The sequence below is a fragment of the Varroa jacobsoni genome, unplaced genomic scaffold (assembly GCF_002532875.2).
Source record: "Varroa jacobsoni isolate VJ856 unplaced genomic scaffold, vjacob_1.0 contig00286, whole genome shotgun sequence".
In the NCBI taxonomy this organism is placed as follows: Eukaryota; Metazoa; Arthropoda; class Arachnida; order Mesostigmata; family Varroidae; genus Varroa; species Varroa jacobsoni.
Genome location: NW_019214441.1, coordinates 40,143 through 57,966, shown reverse-complemented (window position 1 = coordinate 57,966; position 17,824 = coordinate 40,143). Strand labels below are relative to the sequence as shown.

At 45.9% G+C, this 17,824-nt stretch overlaps 1 protein-coding gene across 8 annotated transcripts in view; it reads right to left on the bottom strand.

Moving 5' to 3' along the window:
- Positions 1-17,824, bottom strand: part of LOC111271022 (uncharacterized) — a 57,310-nt gene that overhangs the window by 9,744 nt on the left and 29,742 nt on the right. For 7 of the 8 annotated variants that reach the window (XM_086972736.1, XM_086972737.1, XM_086972734.1 and 4 more), the window contains one exon: positions 424-973. In XM_086972736.1, coding sequence (XP_086828862.1) covers positions 424-973 — 550 coding nt within the window. Of the gene's footprint in view, positions 1-423; positions 974-5,878; positions 8,897-17,824 lie in introns of those variants that run through there. The other variant, XM_086972740.1, reaches the window with a different exon arrangement.

Below are 17,824 nucleotides of genomic sequence, written 5' to 3'. Positions count from 1 at the left end.
TTATCTTCAAATCGATGACATGAAGCGGACCCTCGTCAAAGACAAGGTAGTGAGAGGATTCAGTTCGTCCCCTGCGGTGCGCTGTAAGCCCCACCGTGTTCAAGGGGCAAAACCTAATCTTAACGACGACATCTCACTACCCATGTCTTTCACGTCAGAACGCTAATACGACCTCATCTTGCTATTCACGGGGTACTTGACTAGTCAGAACCACGAGTAGCACCGATTTCCTGACACTCTGCTAGTAACGATTTACGTAAATACTGCCGCTTCCTGTAAACCTTAATTATTGATATCATGCCGCTTTCCGCATGCATCATTAGGGGAAAAGCCCGCTGCATGAGCGAACGTGCAGATAAGGTCACATACCACTTTGAAAAGAATTTGAATGTTTTCCTATGTATTGTATTTTTTTCTACTCACCGTAGCGGCTTCCTGCCGTTGGTCGTGAAGATCTGCTGAAAGTGCCGATTCGCCCGTGTTCTCTAGCGAAACTCGAGCCAAATCAAGGATCGTCGGCAGTAGTTGACTCGATATCGTCGATGGAGTGACCAAGCGTGCGTCCAACATGCGAAGTAAGACGCACTGCGCCCGCTTACGGACCTGTAAAGTCATATCACGCATCAGCATGGCCAGGCACGGTAGAATACATGCACGTTGCAGGCGAACTAGTACCGGGCTTGGCGGGAGCGGTGGCATGAATGGACCAGAAGGCCGGAGACTTCCTCCAGAAGCTGCCGTTCCATTAGCTGTCGTCATAAGCGCAGGTCCGCCTGCTCCAGTAGCGGCATCGGGCCGATCTAAACAAATTCCTGCTAAAAGACTCAGCTGTTCAAGAAGTTCAAGGCGGACGTTCTGCTCGGAATCGCGCGTCAGTAGATCGATCACCTTTCGTATCTGTTGCATTTGCTGTTCTGTGCAAGCCTGACCCAGTTCGAATAGGCATTGCGGAAGACAGCGTGCTGCTTGTTGTCTGGAAGAAATTCAAATTATTCGAAAAATAGTTAGTGTGAAACTGAATAGTGAACTTTTTTCTAGTTACGTTCCCCATACGCTATGCTTAGTGCTGTACATATGAAGCAACGTAGATTACCTGCTCCCCCTTTTCAATGTGTTTAGTATTAATAATAGATTTTGATGTACACAAACTGAGTCCAAAGAAACTCTGGTTAATTTCTACTTTACAAACCATTCTCAAAAGATTTCCACTGGCTGATCTAGAAGATGGGCACACTCGTTACCGCTCATTCATTTCATACATCTTGCTACCACTTTGTATTTCTCTCTTCTTGCTATCACTTTATATGTACTCGCATTGTATTTTTAGATATACAGCTGCAAAGCTACGTGTACGCAAACGACCGGCTCACTGACTGAGTGACTAGGCTGTTGACCGGAATGGTGGTTGTCGCGTCCCAATGACCTGACGCCAAAGACCATTCCTGGTACGGAGCTGACTTTTCTACCAATTGCTGTCTGTTGCTGCTTCAACATTTCTACCAGTACAGACATGAACTGGCTAATTCTTGCGACGCAATTATTCATCACGTTATCTTGGGCTCAAAAGCCAACTCTGCTCAATCGCTGGATTACAACAATGGCCGACTCCAGCGCTCGTTGGCAAGCCATGTTTCAGCAACCGAGGCAAAGCTTCCATGGGAATCCGAGGGAAAGCAAACCGAGTCCATCCATAAACTTTTCTTAGCAAGCGACTTTTTTTTGCGTATTGCAAGAGCGTCTTGTTATTTGCTTTGGTGCAGTTCGTCAAGTCGAGCTGCCAGTTGCTGCTGACGAGGCTGTTCTTGTTGCTGCTGTGGCGAGGATAAACGAAATCGAGTACCATAAGATGAATAGATTAAACGGGCAGCAAACAACGAGTAAATATTAGGCCACTCTTTGGACCAAATTATCATCATGACGTCGTAGCTTAGGGTTGGTTGTACAGATGTGTGCTATAGAGGGCAAAGTTCCCTCATGTAAGCTTTTGCAGGGCTGTTTGGTGTCTGTTTAGGATCGGGTGCCACGTACAGGATACGGCCGGATTGAACAGACGACACCTGCATGACGATGACTTTTCCCTCCAACAATGCTTCACGTCAGAAAGCGAGTTTGATGACGCGCCTTTTAATGTAATTGACGGAACAAGGTCATCAAGGGTTAAATAGTAAAAAGTACTCACAATGCACTATTAACTATGAAACTACTGTTGCCTCGACTGCCGGTTCGAAACGTATAGGAGGAATACCCTGAATCACTCTTTCGATTTCAACCATTTGTTATTTCTCCCTGCTCCTGCGGATTTTTCCTGGTGGCAGTAGTCTTCATTCGCAACTGCGACAATTACCCGCGTCGCCGAAGCTTCCAACGGCCGTCAGCGGAGCTCGTGTGTCTGGTAGCTACTGAACGTCACAACTTTATTAGCAGAAACATCAGCAGCTATGTCAACAGAAACAAATGGGCGCCGTTGTTATTAGCGCGGGTCCGTATCTTCATAGTCAATCGAAAGGCAGATAGATATAGACAAACATAAAACGAACGGCGAAAACGCCAGCTGCATCGAGCTGTCAGTAAACACATAAATTTAACCGAATGGACGGCAAGAAGACAAAAGTAGGGAACGAAAAGATCATCGATCGCTACAACGGCATCCAGGTGCTTCCACATACCCCCGCAGGAAACTTCAATCACTGAAGCAACAACGTTCGACTTGACGATTCAGTGTTCAGAGAAAAGTGCTAATACAAACTTAGGTAGCTGAAAGGAGCCATATATACACGCTCGCATTGGGTCGCATCTTGCGTAATCGCGCGTGCTGAAGACATAACTAATAATGTCCATAATATTCTGCACCAATAGCAGTTTGACAACAGCCAGCGTTGTTGTCCCGAAGGCGTGTGCGAACATCACCGACGGAATAGAAAGGCTCATGCCAGTGGAGCGATTGAAAGTCATGTCAGGAAAAAGTATACAAGACAACTTCAGGAGAAAGCATCGTTTCCACCCAATGAATAGCTTTCTAGACGTAATAACTAAGCATGACGTCAATTGCAAGATATTTAAGTTAACGGACGGAAGTTTTGTCAACGTTGATAAGAACACATAACAGACAGGAAGCATTAGAAGCTACGGGTATACAAACGGAAAAAAAGTGAAAAGGCCGCTTCTAAAGCAGCCGACGAAATCTCGGTAGATTCGATAATAACAGCTCGATCTTTCAAACGTTAGCTTATGTACTAATGGAACAAAAAAGTCTTCGTGCATTTTTTCTTGCTTCACACAGTTGGCATTAAACTTTTCTCTATCGGCAACAACACGGGCATATTTAGAAGCGAAACAAAAATTGCACACCCATTCATAAACACTCGCTTCTTGCCTGAACCACATCGCACAAATTTATATACACAGAACTAGCCATAAGCACATTTTTCATTTCGATTGCTCCGACCAGGTGACATTCATTTTAACTTCTTCATTAGCCCATTCATTCCCCGTCACACACTCACACAAACATGCCTGAAGAATACTCTTCCCAAAGAGCATATCTTAAAAGCACAGCCTTCACCGCAACTACCAAGACAAAATATCAAAATCTGAAACACAGCATCGAGGTACCATTTTTGTTGTCCAAAAACAGCATTTCCTTGCATGAAAGTTCCTTAACTGCGTCTGCGTGCAGCGCGTGGCCGCTTACGCGATGCGTCCGTGGGCTGTGTTGCAGCAGTCGCCACTCACTCGTTTTGGCGGGCTATTTCAATATAAAAAAGCGTTGAAGCGATCGTTAGGCGGATCCACAGCAATCTATTCTAGGATCCGGCCGTTGTTCCGTATCGTATCGACAAGCATCGTCTCATACGCACCATATCGCGTAGACGCCACTTCACTTCGTCTTCCTTTCACGCTATGAATGCTTCTGCTGCTGCTATTGTGGCATTTCAGGTTGCCCGCCGCCGTCTTGCGGCCCCCCGTTTCCAGAGATTCAGCACCGCGCCGCCATTTCAGCTAGCAGCGGGTGAAAAGAGCGCGAAAGAATAGGAATCCAGAAGATGATGCTTTTTGTTGTCCGGGGAAGGGCCAGAAATAGGAGAGGTGGCTACCCCCGGGAATCGAGTCAGGATGTTGAGATGGCGGCAAAGCACTAACCGCTCACCACTAACCATCAACCTTCCTCCATCACAGTATCATCGTTTCTGGTACGCTCTCTTTTTCAATACACCCTCGTGCTTCTTTTCTTCGTCACCCTCCTCCCCCCCACCCCTCCTTCGCCTATGACCCCGTCAGCTACTAGCTCTTCTGATCAAATCGATCCTAGCACCAGACGAAACCAGTACAAGAATCAACACAACTGAATTACGAAAACGACTTAAGAACGAGCGAGATCCGAAATCTGGTTTGCGGTGCTAGTCGCGAAGACTGGTAAAGCCGGCAGAAGCAGTAAGAAATAGGCCAGCAAAAAGCTGGTCTTAAGAAGCACGAAAGAAAACCAGGGGCGCCTGCATTAACACCGTCACCTTCGCTAACTACCGTCAGCGAGAGAGCAAGCCAGCAAAGCCAACCCTAGCCTAACGGAGCCCCTTTCGCCATACTAGCATCAAGAAACTTCCAAATGCAGTTAGATGCATATCGACGCAGATCACGCCAACCTGCTAGGGCCAGTTCCGCTACAGCTGCTTCTGCCTATAAACCTGAGATCTGCTGCTAACGATTCGTGCGCGCGAAACAAAGCAAGAAACGATAACGACGATACATAAACAACCTCACACTACTATGATCACCCCGCCGAAAAGTTGAGGAAACTGGAGTCAGAGCTCCCGTTACAACCAGTTTCGAACGGTCCATCTGGTTTATTCTGTGGGCCCTGCAGACGAATACCAGGCGACAAAACTCCTCGGTCGCCTCACAACGACAGGACATGTACACACAAATATACATGTGTCAAACTGGAACATTAGGCATTGGCGCTTCGATGTAGCGACCCATCGTTCTGGGGTAATATGCATTTCCGTGAAGGGTAGTTGCAAGACAATGACGATGCCCTGCCTTGGGTTGTCCCCTGTCTGGCGAGCACACCAAAACAATAGCAGGCTCTTCTCAGTTTTCGGCTGTCGGTAGCATAAGCTATACTTATGTCTTCGTTCACCACACAAATCAAAGTTCTGAGGAAAGACTACAACATTATTTCTTTTTAGCGTCGCTGTCCGCCAACAGGAACAGGGACGGTCAATAGCAATTCAAGAAATCAGCCAACATCTTCGCGCCAAAAATTTTGCGCTGATACTCGGTGACCGACTAGTGGTTTCGGCCTTTTTCTCGTTTTCGAAATCGTCGTCCTTGTCGGTGATGTTCCTTGAGTTCATCGCTTACAAAAGAAACACTTGATTGTGCAAGAGGTCGTGAAAACAGCACCCCCAATGGAACAGTAGACTAGGTAGCAAGTCCTCTGTTTCGAGGCGAAAAGGGCTAACTTAAAATGCTGCATTAGGTTCGAAATATTACGATTTTTATTGATTATCGGCAAACAGGTTGGTGGATCATGGCGAATAACTGGCATTATTAGCTGGTATACCTTACTACAATCCTTAAGTGCAGAACAATCGAATAAACTTCGAAACAGGCTGTTACAAACACTATTTTCTAGCTAAGAATACAGTTATTTAAAGCCAACCTGATTGCACACAAAAAAAAGTACTCTCACAGCGATCCCGAGCCGATCAGAACGAGTGTATATATATGAACGCGATACTCAAAATTTAATTTTCGTCATCACGTTTATTAGACGATGACTAACGGATTAGGTACGACCCACAAGTCGATATAGCCTGGCTTTACTATTCAGCCCCTTCCTATTCTATTAACTCCCTACTTATGCGTATATCTCAACCTTGTGTTGTCCAAAGCGTTTAACATTGGCAGGCTATAGATTTGCCTGGCGATCGAACAACTCTTGTGATTCCAAGTACGACATGCCAGCGTGGCTCACCATGCAAATCTCCCCCGCCTGCAGACGCTAAAAAGGAATTCAAGACCGGCAAGTCGAGTAGAAAAGAGCTACCTGTAAAAATCCAACTTAGAAAAGCAACAATGGCACCCATAACGAATTACAAAAAGACTTCTCCGAGTCTTTTTATAGTTCGCTAATATTTTATTTAATTTTTATAATAATTCTTATAATTTATAAACTTTTTTATAACCTTTCAGAAATTGGTTCATGTTCAAAACGAAATGTGTTTTCTTATCAAAGGATATCGAAGGAGATGTGAAGTGATAATCACTCCCTATCTTTTTTATTTGCTCTTATGTAGAGTTGCTTAGTTTGCGCCTTCGGCACCTCTAGATAGTACTGCGATTCATACAGTTAGAGAGACGTTATGAAGGCATTTTTAGGGCAAGCATCTCATGTAACCTCGTCATTATAAAGTCCTTACCGCATATATTTGAAGACACCACACCTTGAGAGGGGCAGTCGAATCTACTAGCATGTAAGTAACAACTCATAATATAAAAATATGACTAAAATGAATCCTGTTTACTCACAAACGCACTCTAGAAATTTATCGTACAGTTAGCTCAACGTCCCATAGCTTTAGCTATAGCCATTACTGCGAGTCTGCTTCTGCTTTGAAGTAGATCGAAACCTTTGCTGCTTTGTTATAGGGGGCATTTCCCTTTGGTATCTTCACAGCTTCTGTGCACAAGCCACAGTGCTGCCCCTTACCTACTAATATCGGAATGTTGACCTGTTAAAGCATTCATTTGCTTTACTTATAGATTTGATATACGCTCTTTCCCTGCCCGCGCAACACACTGCGCAAAGCTTACGCATTCGATCTACGACTGTCGGCCCAATGGATAACCACATGGTGATTACACACCTAAGAACTATGATAAAGCACATTTCTCGATGGACGTTTAGCTTTGAAAGAACCTATCCTGCAACACCACTCCAAAGGCTTGTGCAGCAAATCCCCATTTCCATGTGTGTGCACTCTTCACATTATGAAAATATAATTTCTGTCGAGCGCCTTATGTGTCAACATAACCGTATACTGCCGTATCTAGGTATTCAGAGAGCCAATATATTCGTTGTCGAAAACAGTGGTTGCCCGTTAGCTTTGATTTTTGATTTGATGTCTCTTTCTTTCTAATAGCTTTGTTTGAGACATCATGATAATGGGCATAATAATTTACGCGACGTCTTTGTTGCCGTGGCTTTTACGTAATTGTTTCTTTTTATCGCCGTACTTAGTTTTCCCTTTAATCATTTCGTTATCATGATCGAGCGCGCTCACGCCCATCCGTACATGCAGGTGCTTTCAGACAAAGACGACTTTATACCGCCTTGCTCCAGTTGTCGCGCAACAAAGAAATTTTAGAGTTCAGTTGACTTCTTAAATCTCGGTCCACAGTTGCTTCACCATTATGTATAATGACAGCCGTTCGGAATTTACCGTACGGAAGTGACGCCGACCACTTATTCAACGCTGCAGTTACGACTAACTCTCTATGTTGTTTGTACTTTCGCATCCAGCAGTTTTGCATTTTCCACTCTCCCACCGTTTCGCTGTCTGCTGTACGCGCACATCGCTAGTGTTAATGGCTCTACTTGTGCCGCTGTTTGCGTTTGCCCGTCTGCTTCTGCTGTCTGCTACTGCACTGCACTGCATTAGACAAAACATCTTGTTGACGCCAGTCGGCAAAGATGCCAAACGTTTAAACCTCGATTACAGTTAGCTGCCTTCGCCTGAATTGGTCATTTTATCAAATGACACACAAGTTCATTCAGTTGTGCGCTGCAATAAGAGCACCATGTGTCTCCATAGGACAACGCAACATACAGGCTAACAGACGACAATGAGAAAGTCTCAGATAGAGCCACCCGGTTACAGCAGCCAATGACAAGTGGCAAGCACGTCGCAACCATTGTCTAGTGAACGTCCATAGAGACGCCTGGAGTACGTAATTTTCTATTCTCGCCATTGTCCTTGTTGTTTGCAATGGGCAGTGTCCGACGTGTGACGCGACAACGGCGCGTCGGGTCAACACGTGACCACTAAAACTCCACGAATACCAACGATGTCACCATTGTTGATTTTGTTTGCTATGCCCGTATCAAGTACTAACTACGTTGCACACTGATACGGTGATGAACGCAATAGAAAGAGGCCTTTAGCAACTTGTATCTCGATTGTTGACGATTAGGAGGCAACGGAGCTATGAAGGTACTGTCGAGCAGCACTAGAGCATCGTAACGAAGTATATAGGCCAAGTAAAGTACTTTTCTTGAAAAGTGGTAACACGGGGCCTTACGCGGACAGAATCTCTAGGTAGGCAGAACTACATCATTATTACTGTTGCTGGTTTACCACAGAATCTTATAATATTCCCGTTAGGATAATGTTCTCTTAATGATTTGCTTTTTTCTCCTTTCCGCTGTCAATCGACGAAACCACGCAAGGAAAAGCATCGTCCCACGTTCAACAGCGCGGGCCTGTCGAATTTGACACGGAGCAGTAAACCAGGCGCTCCAAGAAGCATGTTCCATCCTTCACATAAAGGCAAACACACACACACATCCCAAACAGATGCGTACTCGATTAGCATAAGGGTCCGTTTTGTGGACAGGGGGTTCAGTGTTACGATGTCGGTTTCATCCTTCTTTTGAGAGCAGACTATCCACATCGTTACGGTGCTTCGTACTTTACCACATCTTGTCTTGATGTTCAGCTCCGCTAGTACTGAATTGTCTGTTCATGTATTCAAGCGTTACTCCGTTGCGCATTACTCCTTAGCTCGTAAAAAGAAAAAACTAACTCCCTAAAAATGACGTAGTTAACCATTATGGAGACCAATAAGAATGCGCGGACGTTAGATCAAGGTACAACGAACACCCGTATGGCCTTCATATATATTCTATAGAGCGTTGTACACAGGAAAAAAAATTCGAAATACTTAATATATTGATAAATACGCTGTGGGGCGACAACCAAATAGCAGTCCTAAATCTGAGTGGAGCCTTGTCCAGAGGAAAGTTTACATCATAGAATAAGCAGAACGTCACTGGTGCGCTAACTGGCAAATATAGTCGTAGAGTAGTGTAAGCAAATAAGAAAACGAACCAAGTTAACCATACATCATTATAAATACATTTTCGTGGTTTTGCTTTTCGCTAGCGGATTTGCGAGAATTTCCGAATGTCCCCATCAACACGTGCGATGTCGTATCATACAACATAGCCAGCTGAATACACTGCAGACGCGCCGCATGCCACGAGGGACATATGAAACACTCGTTCGTATCTCTTTGATCCTCCAAACACAGCAAACCTGCTTTCACCAGAAATTCTTGAAATCGTTGACGAACCTTATAAATGTTAGCATCTATTTGTTCGAGCACGCTTGGTTTGCCGCGCTACTATACACCACGAACGCAGTGGATGAGCAGCCCCAGGAATTGTTTGGGTGAAGTGCAGCTCGTTACCCATGAAGGGTTCGCTCACATCGTTCGAAAATCAAACATCGAAAGCGAGCTAACCTCGTATGTCTCTGATTGAATTTCCAAAAAAATCGCGTCATGGCACCGCTGCGGTTAGGCGATGCATGGCCCCAGAAACGGTGACTCACCTAATATTATGGCTATGCGGGGCAACATAATACACAGTAGGACGAGTTAGCGAGTGAGCTGGTTTTCCAAAGAAATTCTGACTCATAGATGATAACACGTTACGCCGCCTACGACGAATGAAGATTATTACGACCCATCGCGATCCAAGTCGTAGAGCAAAAGATAGTGCGACCCACACCAACCGGCAAGATCACTGTACCCGCATATGGTATAAAACACCCGACTGCGGTGCATGAATAAATGAAGTGACAGCGTGCTTCGTTGTCAAGAAAGCTGTCGAGAACGAATAAATACTAGAACATACAACAGATATAGAGAGAAAAAACTTATTGCAGTTCTGGGTGGCTGAATAGATTGAATGAAGAGGGAAATACTACGGTTAGAGATCAATCGTATCTAAGAAATGGCCTCACAGACGTCAAACATACATGAATTGATAGCTGATTCGAGTACTCAGTTTCCGAATGCATCAGCTTTATTTAGCTAAGTCCAGAAATCACCCGGCAGAATCCGAGATCAATCACCGAAATATCTTTGTCGTGTAGTCAAGCCTATTAAATCCAGCCGATCAAGATTGTCGTCACTGAATCAATCCGTTGCTATCCGAGCAGCGCAGTCATCGACCACGTTTGCCGCCATCGACTACCAATCCCTAATCAGCAGGACCCCCTGATGTTTCTCATGTCAAGCAAGCGCAACCGACCGGTAAGTCGTTTTTCTTGCGGGTTCGTCTCCACATACTCTAAACTCAACCACTCACCAATAGAAGAACGCACACAGATTCGTATAGACATACCGAAACCGACGCAAAGAGCCGAGGAAGCCTGTTGGAGGTTCTAGCTTCCCTGATTAGGCTAGACTGAGTTCGACGGGCAACTGAGTTGGCTTAGCCGATTCAGCAAACCGACGAAAACAGCTGGTATCTCCGCAACACTATACTTTCTTTCTACTGTGACTACTACACATTTCACTACTGGGCTGCTGGCTCTACAGCTTCGAATATGTTTGTTGGGGACTGTGGAGGAGCACACCGACGAGGGGCTAAAACAGGCAGAGAAAGTTGCTGCAGCAGGCCAAACTGGTAACTAAATTTATTAAACGCTTAACGACTAAGGTGTGTTTTACCCCGTTTTTTGATCCTACCGAAGTGCTTTTTGACCTACATCAAATGCAGGAGACAACCGACCACAGACTGGCTGAATCTAACTGGCCATAAAAGAGATTGACATAGTTCGCGCGAAAGTGCTGCGTCTTTGTCGCCGACTTGCTTGTTACGACCGTAAAGGTGTCGTAGTATCTGCCGCAGCTGTTCCTGCAAACGGATGCTGGTCATAATTAAGACGAATGACAATAGCTATTGGTTGTGCTGATTAGTGTAGCTAAATTTACTAACAAAGGTAACTTTCTATACAGTTACTAAATCAGTTCTTTACGCCAACAAATGCAGGGACCGGTGTTCTTTATGTCTACAGACTAATAGAGTTGCAGATCTTCAGATTGCCCTGACCTCTTAATCCAACGCGACCACGTGCTTTTAACAGTGTAGAGAAACAGAGCGTTTTCCAATAAACATTGGGTAGTGCATTATATCTTCGCGTTGCTAGAAAACTATTGTTGATCAACTACTTCATGCAGCAGCGATGATATTAGTCACACGTACTGAGATCGCAGCCGCCAGCGTGATACTATACACGCTTTTGTTCGTAGATTTGCGGACTGTCGAATGCGATAACTGGCTAACTATCTGGCTTGTGTTTTATTAACAGTGATAATTAACTCTCTGCAGGCTGCGTCTTGTTCCTGCCATCTTTCCTCCCAACTTCCTTAAGATGTTCATATTATTTGTTGGTCAGCAGTCGCCCGCTGTTTACACGGTATTACGCAAGTGCTTCGGGAACAGCACATAAAAACTGGTGTGTACGGATAACCCGGTCTGGAACCTAGGCCTTATCACGCGGGCTAATGTTAGGAATTTAGAAGGTAGTTTAGAACAGCGTGAGAGTTTTTGGAGCTCCACGTATACTTAGAGAGCTCAATTAGCATTTATTGCTGCGAAAGGCCAGTCATGCCAAAGAGAGAGAACCATCACCCATGAGTTTAGTAGAGTATTATTATGATGAATCGCTACGGCTGTAACGGCAGTCAGGCGGTTGATGACGAATCCTCGAGGCAGTTCATGACCCTCGAAGAACCTAGGCACTCAAGCGTTAACAGCAACATCGTGCACTGAAAGAGTGTATGTAGGTAGAATGAAACCGTTTCGGTATGTGACTGCACGTGAGTGGCGTTGAGGGGTGTTTCGCTTGAATTTTTCAAACAGCGAAATTAAAATCAGGGATACAGGGCCCCAGCCGATATCAATGAATGGTCTTTATCATAACAAGAAACGGCATGTCGGCAGAGACGCTTTCGAGTTGTGGCACACCAAGTTATCCTAAATGTTTGCTTCAAAATATTATTAAAATGACAATTGTTCGTAGTCCATTGCGACTGTTTCATGTGCTCCGTCTTCTGGAAGCCTCCTGCTCTAATCTTCCCGCTTTTCAATGTGACATGATATGCTTTGTTTTAACAACTACATTAAGACCGTTTGATTCTCGTGTACCTTCAGGTGTTCACAGCGTCACCACCTAATGAGTCAGTTATACTTAAAACTAAGTGGGTCCAATGAGGAAACATCAGAACTAGCACCTTAAACGACGCAGTGATCTCCACGGCAGCTTCGTTGTTATTTCTAACTACGGTTAGGCGATCGCATACCGATAAATAGCTACCTTACGATAGCAATGACATTGTAAAGCTGTACACAAGTCTACGAACAACTCCAGAACGTCGTATACAGTACCAGATTTGTATGTCATTATCCATACATTATTTAATAGACATTTTTCTACGTATACTATACTACGTACTGCTATTCACGTTCAGATATACATATCTGAACGTAAATAGCAGTTCATCGCCATAGGAGCGCATGTTACCCGCGTGGTTCACTCCTCCGTTACTTTCACAGCAGCAGATCGTCATCAACACACCCATTGTAAACCGAACTTTCGCTATCAATAGCGCAATCTACATTCTTTCAGCAGTTACGTCTTATCTACACAGACATCAATTTTGTTAGTAAAGCCAGACCCATCCAGCCCAACTCCCCCAAAAATCTCTTACAACCCCAAATAATGCGTTGAACTCCGGTTCTTTTCCGTTCGTTAGCAGCCTCCATCTCGGTATCTCTACTTAGCAGCACTTGGCTGCCCCACCATTGTGGCCTGCTCTTTCGCCTGCTGCATCACTGTTTACTATTCTATGTATGGATTGACACGTAAGTCGTAGCGGCATGGCCCGTTCGGTGCGGCTACTGCCGCTACTACTGCTGTCCCCGTACTGCTCACTTTCTCCCGACTCCTCTCTGTTCCTTCTTTCGTCCGCATCGGTGGTGAGGGCGCCACGGCGCCGACAGCAGCAGCGGGAAAATCCAATATGGCGAACGGCTGTAACGGAGTCATGTTCGTCATTTATGGCGGAGCCACCTGCTCCCTTCGCTACGGCTATCATCTATCCTTGTAGACACAGAGCGTATTCGTCGGTGAAACCGCTCGCTACGGCAATCATTTATAATTACAAAGGCAGAGTGTGTTCGTTTATGGAAACATGTTATAGTCAAGCAACTTGGTCCAGTCAGGCATCGATGGTGATGACAGCCGCATCGCCAATGGCCCGCTGCGAGTACCTATAGAATAGTACAGCTATATTCTGCCATATGGGCGCCTCAGCAGCGGAGCTCCGTTGCTATTCAAGCCGCCATAGCAGCGCACAACGGACAACCGGTAAGCCGCCAACCGCCAACAGCACTAGCAGCAACCTACAACGATGAAAAAGACGGCCAGTTTCCAGCGATTCAGCTTAACACTGATGTCGTCGCTACTACTGCTGGAAGTGTTCACAATGAGCGGCTGAAAAAGTATTGGCGGGGGCTCGGCAGCACAGAGCGGCGAGACTTTCGTGTTGGAGAGAAACGGCGCTCTTTCCGTCACTGCCTCCCAATACTCTCACCGGTAGCAGAAAGAGGCCACGCGCACCGGGCTAGCAACTGGCGGCCAAGTAAAAATATGGTCGCTAGTTCCCTTGTTTTGCTGCTGCTGCTGCTGCTATTGTTGTCGTAGCGCACAAAAGCGACCAGTAGCAACAAGAACGCTCAGGAAAGCCAAACACGACAAAAACAGTGAACCACGAAGGGGGATTGAAAAAAGAATAAAGTTTACTAGACAACGGCTTCTTGCTGGCGACTATCTTGATGTTCGTTTGCGTTCGCCGCTGTCCCTTTCTTGGTCGCTGGCATTTCTTCGGTTAGTCCTTCCTCAACAACCGTCGCGCAGTAGCAGCTGCTGGTGCTGCTGGATGTTGCCGTCGCTTGTGTGTCTTCTATGACCGCCCTTTCCAGTCGAATGCTATGATGACGGTTGCTACTCCTGCTTGCATCGAACGAAAGCGTTAGTAGCAATAGCCGCCTGACCGCCTCCTTCTCAATAGTCGACAATTACACACAGACAAAGCGTCAAATGAAAGGCGAGAGCAAACGCGAGAGAGAGAGAGAGTGGTGGTTGGGGGAGTAGTAAGCTACTCCGTTTGAACGAATGCGGAGAAAGTTGGGGCGCGCCATGGTCGAGAGGGTTGTCTAGGTTCGAATCGGGGCGTAGCCACAGTTCGCTTAATGCTGCGAGACAGCCGTCTAAAGTGATGCCTACCGCCTTAAACACAAAAGAATTCGGAATCGTCAATTGCGACCGTCATAAAATAGACTGCCAGAGATGGACAGTCGGCGACACACAGCATCAAATCGCACGACCTTCTTGCCATAAGGTAAAATAAAATAGAGCTATTGTTGGCTGTTGGTTTGTAAAGCCAAGAACTACCGTTACTGTTACTGCCACAGCGATGGGGGGACACGCGTTGCTCCGTGCGCTGACCGACGACCCGCTCCTAAGTTCAGTTGGTTGGGCAGTTCATCCTCCTATATCAACGCTGATTCTTGGTATGCTAATCGAGCAGTGAGAACACTTACCGATTCAGCAAGAAAGTCTTGCCTGCTTCTGTTTCTGTAACCGCCCTTCTTGTGCCCCTCCATCGATGGCAGCAGGTATCCTGCCAGACCCGAACCCAACCAGGTCAGTTAAGTTTTAGCCAGTGGCGTCTGACTATGGATAGTATGTTTATTAATGCACGTAGCGTACATATTATATTTAGTTGGCAAACGATGCCGATCGTTGCATCGCCGCTGCTCCACCGAAATCGCTGCTGCTGTCGCTGTATCCAGAAAACAGGGAACGCTACTGTAATCTAAAGTAGTACCCGAAACAGTAGAACCTACAACACTTAAAACAGTATGAAGCGTAATGGTTCTGCAAGCATTACCAGCCGCTGAGGTAACAGAAAGCATTCGAGGCAACTGCTATCCTTCACAGAGCGGCCACGTTCGCAGTAAAGCGGTATACGATAATATGACAATCTCGGAACGGTATTTCCACCCTCTCCACGCACTTTTCTGAGGCCGCGAATTAATGCGGACCCTGCCCGCTGTTGGGGTTATCACGATGAAGAGAACAGGGGTGGCGCTTATAGTCACAGTAACATAGGTGGCGATAGCAGCAGCACACGGCGATGGGACGGGTTCGTACTGCTGCTGTTCCTAGATTAATATATGAGAGCATCAAAAAAACAGAAACGACAGCGAACTGATGTGTCAACGGCGGTACCAAGTGTGCAATCGCCGCAATGTCGAACGTCGAGAAGTTGTTGCATATGTATTTGCGCTACTCTTGATAAGAATTGGTTCAAATTCTAGTGAGGGTTGTAGTAGGAAAATAGTCCGTCGCAGACGATTGAGCTGGCGCGATTGTGTCTGTCGAGGCTGGTTAAGTAACTGACGAGCTAAGTTTTGCCATTATAAAAATGGTAGCAATAACATCAATAACTAACAAATTATTTCGACGGCGTAATTTGTCAGTAATCTAGACATTTGTTCGACTGCCAAGCCGTTTGTCCTAGTAACGCGTCTAAGTCTCAACCTACTGGAAATCGACAAACTGGTAGACCAGACGTCAGACATGGATCGACTAACAAAAACCAAGCAAGTAATACGAAAAAGAAATGGGCTGCAGCAAATAGCTGCCGCCCGAAAGAGTCAACATGTTCAAACGACTCTCAGCAAATAAACAAGCTCGAACGGTGAATGTCCGGAACTTATCGATCCTGGGCGGTACAATGACATCAAGGAGTCCCATAGCGCCTACATAACACGAGTGCAAGCACCAGGCAGAGTCTGGCAGCCAAAATAATCGTGGCACTCAGTCGTCGATGCTGTGGCTGTTGTTTCATTTGTACGCTCGTGTTTCCATGACTGTACAGTGAATAGCGTGTTTGCTTGCTAAATCTAAGGACCCATGAGCAAATAGAGGTTCGAAAGCGGCCGTAGACATTTCGTTTTGTGGGACCCACTCGTTTGAATCCATCGTCCGGTACCGTACGTAAATTTTGTATACCCTTGTACATTTACGCACAACGTTTGTATATCAATTTTCATAATGTGAGTGCTCTACTCCGACGAGAACGCTGTTATTGGTCGTTGTCATGTTGAATAATGGCTGCTTTCAGACACGTAAACTCCCAAGTAAGAGAAAGGATACCATTTGGTCAGGAGAATAAATTGCGTAAAACAGTTTCTACAAAAGGCTAGCTTACCTCGTCCCCTATGACTTGTAGCACCGATGATCACTAGACGATGAATCGATTAGGCAGACAAAACACTTGTTCTAAATGATGTGTGTTCAGTGGTTATTACAACAAAAACTACTAATCAACTGGAGAAGTTCATCATTGAACTGCAAAGCTCGGCGACGCGTGCGACAACGTTCATGGTTGTCATCGTAATGCTGCTGTCCAAAAACAACGTGGCGGGGGTAACGATGGCACTGTTCTTAAACGTCATCGGTGTAGATGGGGACGACGTTTTCGTCTGTTTTTTTGAGCATGAAAATTGTCAGTTAAATATAGGAACATGTACAGCATATCGATTCATTTCATCATAAGACCTCGATTGAGGCCAAGATCCATACCCTACATAAACCCTCTCGGATAAAAAAAAGAGGTACCATTCAGTTAAGGGAACAAATCTTGTACCAAATGATAGTTCACCTCAGTAACTGCGACGTTCGAGTTATTATCTAATACAGAAAATACGACGGACACTTCGTCCTTTGGTCTATATGCCAAACTCCTAACTAAACTTAGTACGTTGGTCCGATCATTTGCTGCTGCTGCTGCTACTACTACCACCAGCGCCATTACTTACGTTGTTATTATTGTTTATGTATAATGATAATTACATATTATGTAATTGTGACTGCAGTGCTGATCACAGCTCTATACCGTCTACGATGCGATAACAACCACGGCAACCAACAAAGTACGGACCGATCGTACACATGCTCCCCTGTTTCTTTTCTTGCCTCTATGGCTCGTATGAGTCTGCCGTCTTGATCATCCATTTTTTCTCTACCCACACCCCTCTCTCTCTATTAATTTGTACCGCGTCCTCGTGGCCATTGTCTGTGATCGAACTAGCCAACCATCGTCACCGCCAGCATCGACACAGCGGAGGCTTGTCGTACCTCTGCAGCGGGAGCAGCCTCCGGTCGTTGTACCGATGCCATTCGTGGCTGCCGGCCCGCCGGGATCCCAGTAGTGGCATCACATCACACCGTCTCTATTCCGCGCATACGTCGCTGGTCATTGACCGCAACGACGGTGGCGCCTGACTGCTAGCCCAACGTCGTGGCAATAGTCGGCAATAACCGCGCCGCTACAGCAGCTGCCGTGCAGGGAGGGCAGTAGCAGCAGTAAACTCGTTGCCGTGCTGCCAACTACTTCGGTTTGTTTCGTCTTGTTTAGTTTCGTTTCACCGTAGCCATTTTGTGCCACCAAACATTGCATTCGTTTGGGTTGCATTCGGGAGCCTGCTGTTTCCGAAGCAACAGCAATAGTACCGCGTTAACGCTAAGCTGATCAAGTGTAATGCTCCGAGACACCTTGCGGTCGTCTTCGGTGCGGCTGGTGACAGCGCGGTAATCGCCTGCGTTCCTCTCTCAGTGTTGACCGGTCGTTCGGCCTGCCTTCTCTCTATGGCCGTTTTTTTTTTCATTTCCGCCGA